The 14,377-nt window shown below is 42.3% G+C and overlaps 1 protein-coding gene across 1 annotated transcript; it reads right to left on the bottom strand.

The window, feature by feature from the left end:
* Positions 1-261: 261 nt before the first annotated feature.
* ZIM2 (zinc finger imprinted 2) lies at positions 262-13,196 on the bottom strand. The gene is made up of 7 exons (XM_039880640.1): positions 13,165-13,196; positions 9,855-10,295; positions 8,946-9,049; positions 8,215-8,262; positions 5,799-5,925; positions 4,525-4,617; positions 262-1,939 (listed from the first exon to the last, which is right to left on the bottom strand). Exons 2-7 carry the CDS (start codon positions 10,231-10,233, stop codon positions 966-968), a joined length of 1,725 nt encoding a protein of 574 aa, XP_039736574.1. The 5' UTR covers positions 10,234-10,295; positions 13,165-13,196; the 3' UTR covers positions 262-965.
* Between the last annotated feature and the right edge of the window lie 1,181 nt (positions 13,197-14,377).

The following is a 14,377-nucleotide window of genomic DNA, read 5'->3' as shown; positions in this document are numbered from 1 at the left end:
ACAAGGTAGCGTTTAACAAAAATATATATTTCCCTGAATTAATGTCTCAAAGAGTCATCGTCTAATCCTAAATCATGAGAGAAATGGCTATCAGAACTTCACCTTAAGAGTTTTCTGAACCTAATACCATAAGTGCCCTTATCTTGTTTAATGTGAAACGATGCTAACATTGGTTTACTAGAGAGGAAGATGGCTGCACTCAGAATAGTACTGTGCCTTTTCTTCAGAACGGAAATTGCAGGAATGAAAAAAACCTGGGTTGAGCATCAAGAAATAAAGTAAATATCTCATGGAATCTAAAAAAACAAAAAACAAAAACAAAACAACAACAACAACAAAAACCCCCACCAAAACCTGGGTTCAGGTTCTTGCTCTATCACTTAAAACCTAGGTCAAATCAACTGACAACTTGACAGTTTCAAGTTTGCTTTATCTGTAAAAATGAAAGAATTAGCCTTACTAGGTATACTGCAATATTCCTTAAAAGATCAAATAAAATAATATATATGGCACCATTCTGTAAATTATGAGGTACAATATACCCATTCCATCAGCTTTGTGGGTGAATCCATATAGGTACACCTCAAAAGTCTTTTGAACATGTCCTGTGCTGATACATCCCCCATGAAGATATTATATATAAACACTTCTATAAAAACTCAGGCAACAGAATGCCTGTTTCTGTCAGGATGTCAAATCAAGGTTTTCTATTCTATGAATACCACCAAAGAAGGGCGAAATCTGTTAGCTTCTTTTTAAGGTTTTTGATCTGTGTGACTACTGACACATAAAGGTTGTTTGACACCCTTGCAACCATTCCCTATTTTATGCCAACACAATAAGTTTTCAAGTTATTAACAAATTCTGAGGGCTGGTGGGGAGCTTTCTCACATTCAGAGCACTCAGAGGGTCTCTTTTCAGGATGAAGCCAAAGATGAAAAAAATGTTCTCTGACTGAAGGTTTTTCAACACCAGCTGCGCTCACTGGGCTTCTCTTGAGAATGGAGTTGATAATGCTGAGTGAGGTACGAGGGTCGGCTGAAGCACTTCCCACACAGCCGACACTGGTAAGGCCTCTCTTGAGCATGAATCCGGTAGTGCTGAATGAGGTGTGAACTCCTGCTGAAGGCTCTGCTGCAGTCGCAGCACTGAAAGGCTCTCTCTCCTACATAGCTGTGTTTCCGCTGGTAGCGAATTAAATACGTCTTGTTGCAGGACAGCCCAGGGGAAATAACTTCTGCCGCCTTGTGGGCTTTGACATGGTGAAAAAAATGCACATCATGGAGAAAAGTTCTGCCACACTGGAAGCATTCATAGCAGTCGCCCTGACTGTGGCCTCTCACACGGCCACAGATGTGGGCACGCTGGACGAAAGCCTTTCCGGAGGACTTCTCACCGGAAGGTGTCCGCTGAGGCCTGCTGAGGCACGGCATGAGGTAGATGGCTTCTCCACGCCGTTCACCTTCAGAGGGTTTCTTCCCAGTATGGATCTGCTCATATCTCTCCTGGGCCATCTGGATACTGAAAGGTCTTCCATAAAATTCACATCTGCCTAGTCTGCTCTCTTGGAGGAAAGGTTCATTGTGGACCTCCGGTGGAGGGCTGCCACCATTTCCAGGAGCAACACATTCCTGGGGTCCCTTTTCTAAGGGCCCCTTGGACTGTTTAGCAAGATGTGAACTTCTCTCAGGTTCCTTGCAGTCATGGCTAATTTCCTGAGTGAGGGTTTTGGACTCACACACTGTTACCTGGCTCAAAAGCTCCTCCTTGGTGACCTGAGCTGAGCCCAGCAGACCATGAAGAGAAGCATCTCCTACACCTCCTATATGCCGGAAGTGACCCACTTCCAAATCCTCCATTCCTGCCCCTAAGGATGACTGTGCTATAGGCAGGCTCTGCTCTGTAGTCAGATCTTTGGTCTCGGTTCTTTTCTCCCAATCTAAAAGAAATGTAAAAGGTCCTCTACTCTTTCTACTCACAGACACACATCATTATAGTAGAAAAGAAGACAGGGACCAAAAACTATAGGACAGATCTTATGGAGATTGGGAGGGATTTAAATGTTTCACTAAAAGTTTGGATTTTCTTTTGAGAGGGGTAAGAAGCTGGCCAAAAGTCTGTACTTTATATAGGCAGCTCTCTGGATAGGGAAGAAACTGAAGCCAAGGAAATCAAATATAAGACTGTAACGTAGACGAAACATTGACGAACATGGCAGTGGCATCCCAGCAAACACTTGAAACATGAGAGCAAAGTACGAGCGAAATAGCAGAGCGGGAATACAGGTTAGGAAGCCATCAAAAGAGTGTAACTGGGCCCATCACAATGAGTTAGATTTTAGGAAACAGTCTTTGAAGAAGTCCTTACTGACTCTTGTTTTCCTCATCCTGCCGTACAGCCAGCATTTCAGAATGTTCTGCTAGTTCCTCTTCCAGGGACTACCGCAAACCTAAGCACTCTACAACCACAGCTCCAGCCTCCATCAGCTTCAGCCTGCTGGACTTCAACAGTCTCCCAAATGGCTTCTCTGCTGGTCTTCTTAAAGCCCATTTCTCACAGAACAGCCAGAGAGATCTTTCTAGAACAGCACTGCCCAACAGAAGGCCTTGTGATGATATAAATGGTCTACATTTTTGCTGTCCAGTACAGTAGCCATTAGCCACATGTAGCTAATGAGCACTTGAACTGTGGCTGGTGTGACTGAAGAATATAATTTTAAATTTTATGTAATTTTAATCAGTGTAAATTTAAGTAAGTACATGAGGCTAGTGGCTGACACACTGGACAGCACAGTTCTGTGGTCAATACTACCTCATTCTCTGGTTCAAAACCTTCAAATAACTTTTTCACATCGTACTTGGAACAAAACCCACATTCCTTAACACATCTCTAGGTGGGCTGGCCCCTATCTATATCTGCAACCTCATCTCTTATTCTACTCTTCATTTCACTCAGAACATATATCTTTCCTTCTTGTTTCTGGAACACCCAAGCTCATTCCACCCTCAGGGCCCCTGTTATTTGCTATTCCCCCAGCCTAAAACACTATTCCTCCAATTTCTACCTAGCTACCTCATCTCATTCAAATTTTCCTCAGTAAGTGTGAGTGCTCTCCTGATCCTCCTACCTTCAGCAGCTGCCCATGTCACTCTGTCTGCTTTACACTCATATGCTAGTTATCATATTGTCTATTTATTACCTGTCACCCCCATTAGAACACAAGCACCATGAAGGAAGGGATTCAGTCTGTCTTGTCTGTTACTGTATCCACGGAACATAGGACAGCGTTTAGATCACCACAGAGGCACAATAATTATCTGTGGAATGCATCAAAGAATGAATGTACAAACTAGAGTAAGAAGAGAAGACAATGAAGGAAACAGAGAGGTGGGTGGAGGAGTCCAGGTCGGTTCCTGGACCTTGTTTGGGCATCTGCTTCCCCACTCACACAGGAAAAGCAGTGTCGCCTAACACTGGACCGGGTACAGCTACAGGCTCAGGAATGGGGTGTGACCCAAATGAGACACTGAGAAATGAGGAGAGGCATGTCAGGAACTTCCAAGAAAGAAGCTTCCTCGCTCTTAAGAATGCTTCTTGGACACACCTGCTCTCTCACACTCTCTTTGGACAGAAACAAGAAAGCACGTTTGGATTTCTTGGCAGAATGAAAAGAGAAAATGAAACTAAGTCTTGATAACATCACTGAGCCCTGAAATCCAAACATCCCTGAAGCCCGGCTGACCAGTACTGAAACTAATCCCCATATGGCTCATGCCAGTTTGGGTATGGTGTTGTGTTAACAGCAAATGAAGAACAGCCATGGTCCTGGCTGACACTCACAATGGCCCAATCCAAAGGAGAGGTTTTATAAAGATGGTAAACGTCATCACACCGTAGCCATAGAGTTTGGAAAAGGTAAATCTAGAAGGTTTTTATCCTTGAGCCATAAGGATGCCAGTAGGGAGCTTTTGGGAAAGTTGTAGAACAGTGTGAGTGTAAGCATGTGTGTGTGTGCACACAGGTGCTGGAAGGTAGGGGGATGGAAACCAGATTGTGGTGATGGAGGAGGAAGAGGTAGCCTTTGGATGTAAACAGGTCTGAGGAGCTAGCATGAGAGACAAAGGGAGGCGGCTGGAAAGGGCAGTGGTACCACACCATGGTTTCCTGCTTATCTCCATGAAAGAGGGAAGACCTGTGATTCTAGCTGAGAGAGGAGAGTTGTGGATGAAGGGAGGGTTTGGAGCACTGAAGAGAAGCGAGACTGATCTCTTTGGAGCTGGGCGGGAGCAGGACTTGAGCTGTAGAAAGGGATGTGCTCCAGAGAGGAGGTGAGAGGAAGCACTGGGCACACACAGGTGGTGAGGTCCTGGAAGCCTGAGGTGACAGCGCCTACCAGCCTCCTCCCTGATGAGAGTAGGCTGTGAGGAGCAATCCAACTAATAGCTCCCAGGCCTACTCTGGCCTGATTGGGAGCATTATCTCTCCATGAGTCTAGTCTCTAGGGGCTTACCTTACACTACTCACCTTGACACATCTTTTTGTCACTGTCTTCCTCTATCGCACGTGACTCCTCCTCTTCCAGCTGTGAGATAACATCGGGCTTAGAGAACTGGTACCCTGTTGAAGAAGGACACTCTTGACTTGGGGGTTCTGTCCTGCACTCATGGCGACTCCCAGGCCAGGCTCTAAAGGCTCAGAGATAATACAGAAGATGCAAATTCACATAGAAGAAAAATGAAGACTGTTTCTAACAAGTCTGCCCTCAGGAGACCTTCAGCAATGTGTGGAGACATTTTTGGTCGTCACAACTTCAGAAAGAAGGAGGGAGTGCTACTGATATCTACTAGGCAGAGGCCAGGGATGCTGCTAAACATCCCACAGGGCACAGGATGCCCCAACAAAGAAGGATGTGGCCCAAGTGTCAACAGTGCTGAGGTTGAGAAACTCTGCTCTACAATGAAAACTGTTATGTTGGAAAAAGCACTCCACTGTGCCTTCTTTGTGACCAATAAAAGTCACGGTTCAACTTATATACCCTTGTGTCAGGTTGGAGGTAAGGCACTTCTATGTCCCCATGTAGGTCTCTGGCTTCACAAGGATAAGAGTACCAGTCTACTGCCAATGGAATGGGGTTTGGTTTTGATTGTGTTTTTCAGGAGACCTTAGGTACCCACAAAAAAAGGCACTGAAAAAAGGATCCTGGCACTGTCCACAAAAATATTTAGCTTGGGGCAAGGTAAACAACCCTACCTCTAGATGTGAAAAGAGATTGGCAATCTTTGACTCAAACTTCAAGGCCAGTAGAAGTCTTTGGAACACCTGGGGTTTTCAGCAATTCCTCACCCATTCAAAAACCATTGCTGTGATCCTCCTGCTGTGCAGAGACCTAACGAAGCAGACCCGTCAGGCCTCGCAGCAAAGTTTAAGGGAGCAGGTTCTGGAGACAAATCCTGGCTCTGCCATTTTGTAGCTGTGCGACTTTAGACAATTTAACTTTTCCGTGACTCAGTTCCCTCATCTGCAAAATGGCAATAATAATAAGATGTATACCACCCCAGGACCAGTACATGGATTAAAGGAGTTAAGACATATAATGTTCTTAAACTAATATCTGACCCATATTAACTGCTCAGTAAGTGTTAGCTATGAGTAACAGTCAATTTGATATTAAAATATTATCTCTGATCTGGGTTGATACTCATCAACATGGTGAATCACTGTAACCGATGAAAGGACAGAAAAGAGTTGAGAACCATGGGGCTTGTGGGCAGAAGCCAAGTTCCATGGCAAAGGCTTACCTAAGGAGACCAGGTTCCTATAATTCTCCAGCATCACTTCCCGGTACAAGTTCCTCTGAGCAGCACTAAGGGAGGCTAATTCCTCTGGGCTGAAGTCCACAACCACATCCTGGAAAGTCACTAACTCCTAAAACACCAAAAACAATCACAAATGATAAAAATCCAGAAATTCTCCTGGGGGTGGGGGAGGAGGAGCCTGATGAGAGAGGACATGATGAGAGAGATGACATGATGCTGACATTCAGATCAACAGAAAGCTTCTAGTCTAAGTGTTCTAATCTGGAGGTGACAGGGACCTAGCAATGTCCCTTTCTTTGTCTTGTAGTCTGAGAGAGGGGGGAACATTTCTGAGACAGTTCCTGCTGCCAATTACTATAAATTTTGGTTGGAGGAATACCTCAGCCTCAGGAATCAGAGAGTTGGGGTGAAGTCCTGGCTCTTTCTTATAAACTTTGTGAGCATGGGTAGGTTAAGCCTCAGTACTCATCCATAAAACACAAAGAGCTCACAAATATGAAGAGATGTTCAATATTATTAACAAACAGAGAAATGCAAATCAAAATGACAATATACCATTTTATACTCATTCAACTTACAAAAATGAAGAAGTATGACAATACCAAATGTCATCTAGAACATGGGCCCACAGCACCTCTTGTAAGATGCTAAGGGAAATGTAAATTGGTAAACCACTTTAGACCCAGAAATTCTATTTCTAGGCATATTTGCTTGTGTGTACTTAGACAAATGTTCATAACACAGCTGTTTGTAATATCCAAAATCTGGAAATGACACAAATGTTCATTCACAGTAGAAGAGAGAAATATATCTGGTATAGTCACATAATAGAATATTCCAGCAATACAAACTAATTAACTACAGTTACACTCAACAATATTGGTAATGTAAGGTTGAATTTAAAAAGCAGATATTAGGAAGGGAAACAAAAGAAAAAATAAACAAATGAGACTACATCAAACTAAAAAGTTTTTGTACGGCAAAGGAAACCATCAACAAAACGAAGACAACTGACTGATTGAGAGAAGATATTTGCTTATGATACATTTGATAAGAGGTTAATATCCAAAATATATAAAGAACTCATACAACTCAACAACAAAAAAAACAAACAATCTCATTAAAAAATGGGCAGAAGACCTGAACAGATAATTCTTCAAAGAGGAAATACAGATGGCCAATAGACATATGAAAAGATGCTCAAGGCCACTAATCATCAGAGAAATGCAAATTAAAACCACAACAAGATATCACCTCATATCTGTCAGAATGGCTATTGTCAATAAATCAAAGAACAAGTGTTGTTGAGGATGTGGAGAAAAGGGAACCTGCGATTGCAAATTGGTACAGCCTCTATGGAAAACAGTCTGGAGGTTTCTCGAAAAATTAAAAATGGATCTACCTTTTGACCCAGCAATTGCACTTCTGGGTATTTATCCAAAGAAAACCAAAACAATAATTCATAAAGATCTATGCACTCCTATGTTCATGGCAGCACAATTTACAATAGCCAAGATACAACCTAAATGCTCATCAACAGAAAATTGGATAAAGAAGCTATGTTTCATATATACAATGAAATATTACAGCCATTAAAAAAAATGAAATCCTACCATTTGCAATGAGATGGATGGATCTAGAGGTTATTATATTGAGTGAAATAAGCCAAAGAAAGATAAATACCATATATGATTTCATTTATATGTAGAATCTAAGGAATAAAAAGAACAAACTAGTCACAAAAAACAGACTCACAAATATAGAGGACAACCTGGTGACGACCAGAGGGGAGGGAAATTGGGGGGCAGGGAGAAAGGGGTGAAGGGTTAAAGAAGTACAAATTAGTAGTTGATAGATGGTCATGGGGATGGGGAGCATGGCATAGGGAACGCAGTTAGCATAAATGTAATGGCTAGGTGGAGAAGCAGAGGAAAGAAGGAGCAGTTAGGGAGATTGTTTTATAAACTATATAAATATCTAACCAATGTACTGTATATTTGAAACTAATAATAAAATAAAATTTTTTAAAAAGCGTATTAGGAGGCTACATAAGACTATGATGCCTGTTTAATTAACATTCATTTTTGTGTTTTCAGGGAAACATTATGCAGATCAATGAACAACTAATTTAAGCTAGGAGTCATGCACTGGCTGCCCAGCTCCTACAGAGGGGTTATTTGGTTCACGTTGGTTTTTTAAATCTTTTAAAAAAAATGCATATTAGCTACCAACACTAAAAAGTTTATAGATTTTATATTACTAACTGGAGTTTTGGCTTCTCTTTAAAAAATCAGAAGACCTGGGCCCACATTCTCACATGGTGCCATCAGCTAAGATGAGGCAAGCACTCCCCAGTTTGTCATAATCCACCTATTTATAAATTCCTCATTTATATTACCTCAGCAGTCCCTGTGGGCACCTTCATTTGGGATCCTTGACATGGACACTGCAGAGACAGAGTGTTACTCTCAGGAGATCTTCTAGAACAGTGTTTCTCAACATTTTTTTCCTTATCTCTCCATCAAGGAGCCTTCTTAGACATTTTTTTCCCAATTGCCACCCCTTATGATTTTTTTCTGGTTCTAAAAAAAGCACAATGTATTAATTTCAGTAACTGTCTTTTAGATTTCAAAATGTGATTTAACAAGAACATCAAAGAGCGCATTTCTAGAAAAAAAAAAAAAACATCTCACAATAGTATCATGTCCCTGTAATAGCTGCCATTTGTTTCATATATAAAAAGGAACATAATAGTGAAAATCACATGAGGGCTGTTTTGAATAAAGCAATAGTAAAGATAAAATAGAAGTTAATAATAAGTTAATAATAAGTTAATAACTTCTTGAATAAACAAGAAGTTAATTCAAGGAATAGGAAAAGAGAAAAAAATGGTAAAGATATATTATTTGGGATAGTGATAAGAACAACAGAGAAAAATAAAGCTGAAAAATGGGATACAAAGAGTTGGAAGAAAATTTTACATAGGGTAGCCATGGGGAGGCACAGTTACATGATATTTATATGAAGACTTAAAGATAACGAGGATGTGGTTTAGATAGGGAAAGTCCGGCAATCAGGAAGGTAAGATCCTCATATTGGAGAACCAGGTCAGAAGAAAGCCTGACTCGCCTGGGATCCAGCAGATGGCAAACTGTCAAACCTCTCTGTGTCCTCTTTTTGGTGTTCTTTGGTGTTCTTCTCTTCTGCAAGGACAGAGTACTGAGCAGGAAAAACTAGAAGGAAAAAAGGAATGACCATGGAATTGAGTCTAGTCTGGCAGCAGCCCGAGACAGAGGGGCCTACCACACCCATACCACCCTCTCCTGCCACGGGAGGTAATGACAGTCCTGGACTTCCTATGATAAGAGAAAGACCACAAGGATCATTTCTCGGCTCTATATAGCAAGTTCTGAAAAAGCTCTGTGGTCATCAACTAGTTCTAAAACCCTCAATGGCTCCCCACTGCCTTCTAAATAAAGTGATTCCCAGTCTCACTGTGCACTCTGACACCAAGGAACCTGTTTCTCAACTGCAAAATGTAAATAATAACATTTATACTTCTAAAGGCTCTTGGAAGAATTAAACATTACATATGTAAAGCACACAACAGGCATTATAAACAATGGCAGCTCTTATTAAGCTTTTCTTACATTTTTTTCATTCACTGACCTAGAAGACAGCCATCACCTTACCTACAGAAACCTGAACCTTGAAAGCCTTCCTTGTCTGTAGTCTCTTTCCAAGTGCACCTTTCATTAATCTGTTCTTTCTCGTATCCTGGGGAGCTCTCTTTCCTTTCTCCTTAATTCCAGTTCCATCAGTGGTTCTGTGCCTCTAGCCAAGTTTTTACCCATTCTGGTATAATATTTCCAATGTCCACCAGAGGCAGTATAATACTGTGATTAAATGAAGAGACTGGAGACAGTCAGAATCCTGATTCTGCCAATTACTAAATTTTTATTCAGCTCCCATTACATGCCACGTATACAGCAGGTGTTCAATAAATGGAAATGGTCAGTTGCTTCCTCCCTCTCTCACCTTTGTCCTCACATGCTTGGATCAAGTTTACCACCAGGGTTCCTGCTTCCTTGCTGTTCTTGGGCTGCTTTGAGCGCACCCATGTCTGAACCTCCTCTGGCAGGGTGTTCAGAAACTGCTCCAGTACCAATAACTCCATTATCTGCTCCTTGGTGTGGGTTTCCGGCTGCAGCCACTGCCAACAGAACTCCCGGATTTGGCTCACAGCTTGGTGAGGCCCTGTCACTGACAGGTACTGAAAATGCCTAAACTTTTCATCAGAAATATTCAGAGTTTCTGGGTTTCTTATGGAAATGGTTTCTGGATTCTCCTTCTGATCCCGGAGACAAAAGAACTGGGGATTCCTCAGAATATCCAAAACCTGTGTCATGTGCAGCATCTTTACAACTTGGCCCTTCACAGAATGGAGATACTTGAAGAGTCAGGCTGCTCCAGGGCACACTGTTATGGAAGAGGGTGGGAAGAGCTGTATCATATGAATAAAGAATACAGAAACCTTTGGACCACAGAAATTACATACAGAGACTTACAAATGGTTTGCATAGTTAGGACTGGACAGTGGCGTGGAGGAGATTTGAAGGGAGTTAGCTCATCTCACACAAATGCCTAAATACACATTCACAGAGATGCGCACATCTACAGACATGATGCTACCTGAATCTCATTCCCAGGTCTGGAAAATCCACAGGCATAGGCTAGAAATATTTCAGAAATGGCACTGAAAGGAAAAAAGCCTTGAACCCCTAACCACAATGAACTGAATTAATTTGATGAGCCACAGAAGGATTTCATTCCAAAATATAAATGGATTAAAACTATGGATTACTATACAGAATGAGGAAAGAGCCTTACCGTAGAAATATCCTACAAAGGATTGGATTCATATGCAAAATATATAAAGGACTCATACAAATCAGTGAGAAAAAGCAGACAATATAAGCAACAAGGTTCAAAGATTTGAGTAGTATTGCACAAAAAAAGATAGCTAAATGGCCAATAAACTACAAAACAGGGCTCAACTTCATTAGTTATCAGAGAAGTATGAATTAACACCACAATGAGATGTCACCACACACCCTCCAGAATGCTCAAAATGAAAAAATCAGACAATAGTAAGTGTTCAAGGAGACAGAGCCATGGTAGAATAGTATATACATGCACTGGACCTCTAAACAGAATTGAAAACATGGATGTATCTTGCCGTTGAGTGAAAGAAACCAGCTTAAAAAAAAAAAAAAGTCCACATGATTCCATTTACATAAAGGTCAAAAACAGGCAAAACGAATCTTAAGTGTTAGAAGTCAGAAGAGTGGTTACCACTGGGACTGGGACGGCAGTAGTAATGTCTGGGAAGGGACAGCATAAAGGGCTTCTGGAAAGCTGGTAATGTTCTATTTCTTAATCTAGGACCTCATAACACAGACACAGTATATTCACTGTGAAAACTGAGCCCTACACTTATCATTTGGGACCTTTTCTGTATATAAAATATATATCACTAAAATATTTTTAGCTGCGTTATATAGTTGGGGGAAACATCTGGGTTATAATATTAAGTGAAAAAAGCAGGAAACAAACTTGTACATAGACTCTATATACTTAACCATATAAAGCATAGGAAGAAACACTAGAAAGTAAACCAAAACACTGTACCAGGGGATTATCTATGAGCATTTGTTGTTAAATATTTATTTGACATACAAGAACTAGACAGTTCCTGTATTCTCTATTAAATGATGTGAAAACCTGGGCAATTAGTAGCACTTCTCTGAATTTAGTTTTTCTCATCTGTTAAAATGAGGAAAAATAAGGAAAACTTTCTCATGCTGATGTAAGGTTTAAATAAGGCGGGAGCTGAAAATCATGAGACATACTACCCTGAAGAATCAATTTTTTAATCTACTATTAAGAAAAATGCTTTATAGTCAGGCAAAAATGTGTATGATGCAATTTAATGCAGAAATGAGTTTTGAACCAAAATAGTGCAGCAAGTAAATTTCCTAAAAGAATAAAGGTAGTATTTACACTTTCTACCCTAATGGTCCCTTCTTCCTCCCAAGGGGTTGTGGGAAACACGGAGGAAGTCGTGTCAACAAGTACAGTGACAAAAGCAGCTATCACGTTAAGTGTTTTTTGAAAAACCGAGTCCCTAAAAATTTACTCTTATTTCAGAGTAGGGAAGAGCTTCCAGACGAGTAGAGCTGAAAGTGTCCAAAGAAGGGAATGGAGACTAAGAGACTACGACTGGAGGAGGAAACAAGACAGTAGGGAGCAAAAGGAAGAGGGATGCCAAGGCAAGAGAAAGGAGGCAGAGCAGAGGAGTGTGGCGCGGCAAAGAGGAAGAGCAGAAAAGAGGGACAGGGCCGGAAATGGAGGCTTATGGCTGGCTCAGGCAGGAGACACAGAGGGGATAAGGACCGAAGTAGCGGAGGACCCAGAGGAAGGCGTGGCAGGGCTGAGGGAGAGGAAGGGTCCGCAGCCCGGACAGAGGGAGACACAGAGGAGGGGCGCGGCCAAGGCAGAGGAGGCGGCGCAGAGATGGGGACCGGAGTACTGGGTGGGCACTGGACTTATGGGGGGACCCCTTTGTAAAGTCTATAAACATCTAAGTACTGTTGTGCATCTGAAACTAACATAGCATTGCATGTCACCTGTAACTGAAAAGCATTTTGAAGTAATTTTCTAAAGCAGGTAATACATTTTTAAAAAGAGGCAAAGGGGCAGAGGGGCGGTGCTTTGAGAAAGGTGGCCAGAGCCGGGTGGGAGGAGGACGGAGCAAGGTTGGGACTGTGGTGGGCGGTGGGCTCAGAACGAGGGGGAGCTGGGAGAGCTGAGGAGGGGACAAGGGCAGGGCCAGGGAGGAAGATCGGAGCCGGAATCCGAGGGTGAGGGTCAGGGCTAAGGGCGGACCTTGACTGCGGGGCAGAGCTGGCCGACCTGTCTCGTCCAGAAGGCAGAGGGCCGAAGGCCTCGGAGGACCGAAAGTGGGGCCTCAGGTGCAGAAATGGGGCAGGAGAGGCCGCCAGAGTGCCTTCGGGTCGCCTCAGCGACCTGGGGCTGCTCCTGTCCCCGCGCGCGGCCCATCCTCCCTCCCCTCGCTCTTCACCGCAGAGGTGCCCGCCCGTCGCCGCCCGGCCGGTCATGGCATCCTCCTGGAGGCCCGCACTCTGCCGCCCTGGGCTTCTCGCACCCTGAGACCTTCCCAGCCCGACAGCAAGCTCGCACCTCGCCCTCGCGTCCCCTCCGGCCTCGTCCCGGTCCCTTGCGCCGCGCACACACACTTGCTCGACCGGCGCCCACGCGTTCTCACCTCCTCTGCCAGACGTCCTCGCCTGACTGAACCGCTCTGCCTCGGATTTCGCGCCCAAATCCGCGGCGCATGCGCTGTGCGGAGTCTGCGCGTGCGCTCTGCCCGCGGCCAGCCCGCTCTTACGGGTTCCGCAGCGGGGCGCGCGAAGGCTGGGCTGGACCGGGAGGGGGAGGCGCCTGAAGCGCTAGGTGCTGGGGCTCTTCTTCCTTAACGTGTTTTGGTTATATTTTTGAATAGTTAATACATGGTTTAAGTTTTTTTACATTTACTTTTTCAGTATAGTTGACATACAATATTATATTAGTTTCTGGCATAGTGACTAGACATTTGTATCTTAGAAATGATCACCTCATAAGTCTAAAATTTTTTAAATAAATAATTATTCAGTGGAAAAAAATCTTCTCACAGTGTGTGCATGTGCGTCACCCACCAATTTTTTGCATGCTATAAACAACATGCACACAGGTAACCAATGAAATTATTTTGTGTACTTTCACTATTCATGCCCATAGATATATGTATGCATGTTGTACAAACATGCATATGCACACATGTGTGATTATCACTGATCTTTATTATGTACATATAGCTACACTATAATATATATTCTGTATATATATATCTGTAATATAAGTGTATTTTAAAATATAAAATGTTATGTTTTAAAGATGTGATAATTTATACCACATTTAAGAATACATTGATATATAAAGTAACATAAAATGTAATTATATATAATACATACATTGTTATAATACATATTCACTGTTATGTATAATTACGTATTTGTACAAATGTGATACCTATATTTTACATTTGCATAAATACTTGTATTCTCATTTTCTCCTTTTTTTTATACAGAAGGTGGCACAGTTTACCCACTGTTCTGTGCCTGAATTCTTTTTACTAATCAGTATATCTCGGAGAACTTTTCACATCAGGACAAAGTTTGCTCACTGTTTTCCAACAGCTGTTTAGATTCTGTTATATGGTTGTGACCTTATTTATTTAACTGCTTCCTGACTGCTGGACAGTTTTCAGTCCTTTGCTACTGCATTCCATACTGAGTGCATAACCTTGACTTTCAGCTATTCTACTGGTCTGTAAATCTACTGGTAAGACAAATCCCCTGAAGTGGAATTGCTGAGGCAAAAGGCACATGCATATTTCATTTTGATAGAGATTTCTAAATTGCCTTCCATAGACACTGCTG

Source organism: Pteropus medius, unplaced genomic scaffold (genome assembly GCF_902729225.1).
Source record: "Pteropus medius unplaced genomic scaffold, Ma_sr-lr_union100, whole genome shotgun sequence".
NCBI lineage: Eukaryota > Metazoa > Chordata > Mammalia > Chiroptera > Pteropodidae > Pteropus > Pteropus medius.
Note: the sequence above shows the minus strand (reverse complement) of the source record. Positions and strands in the feature narration are given on the sequence as shown.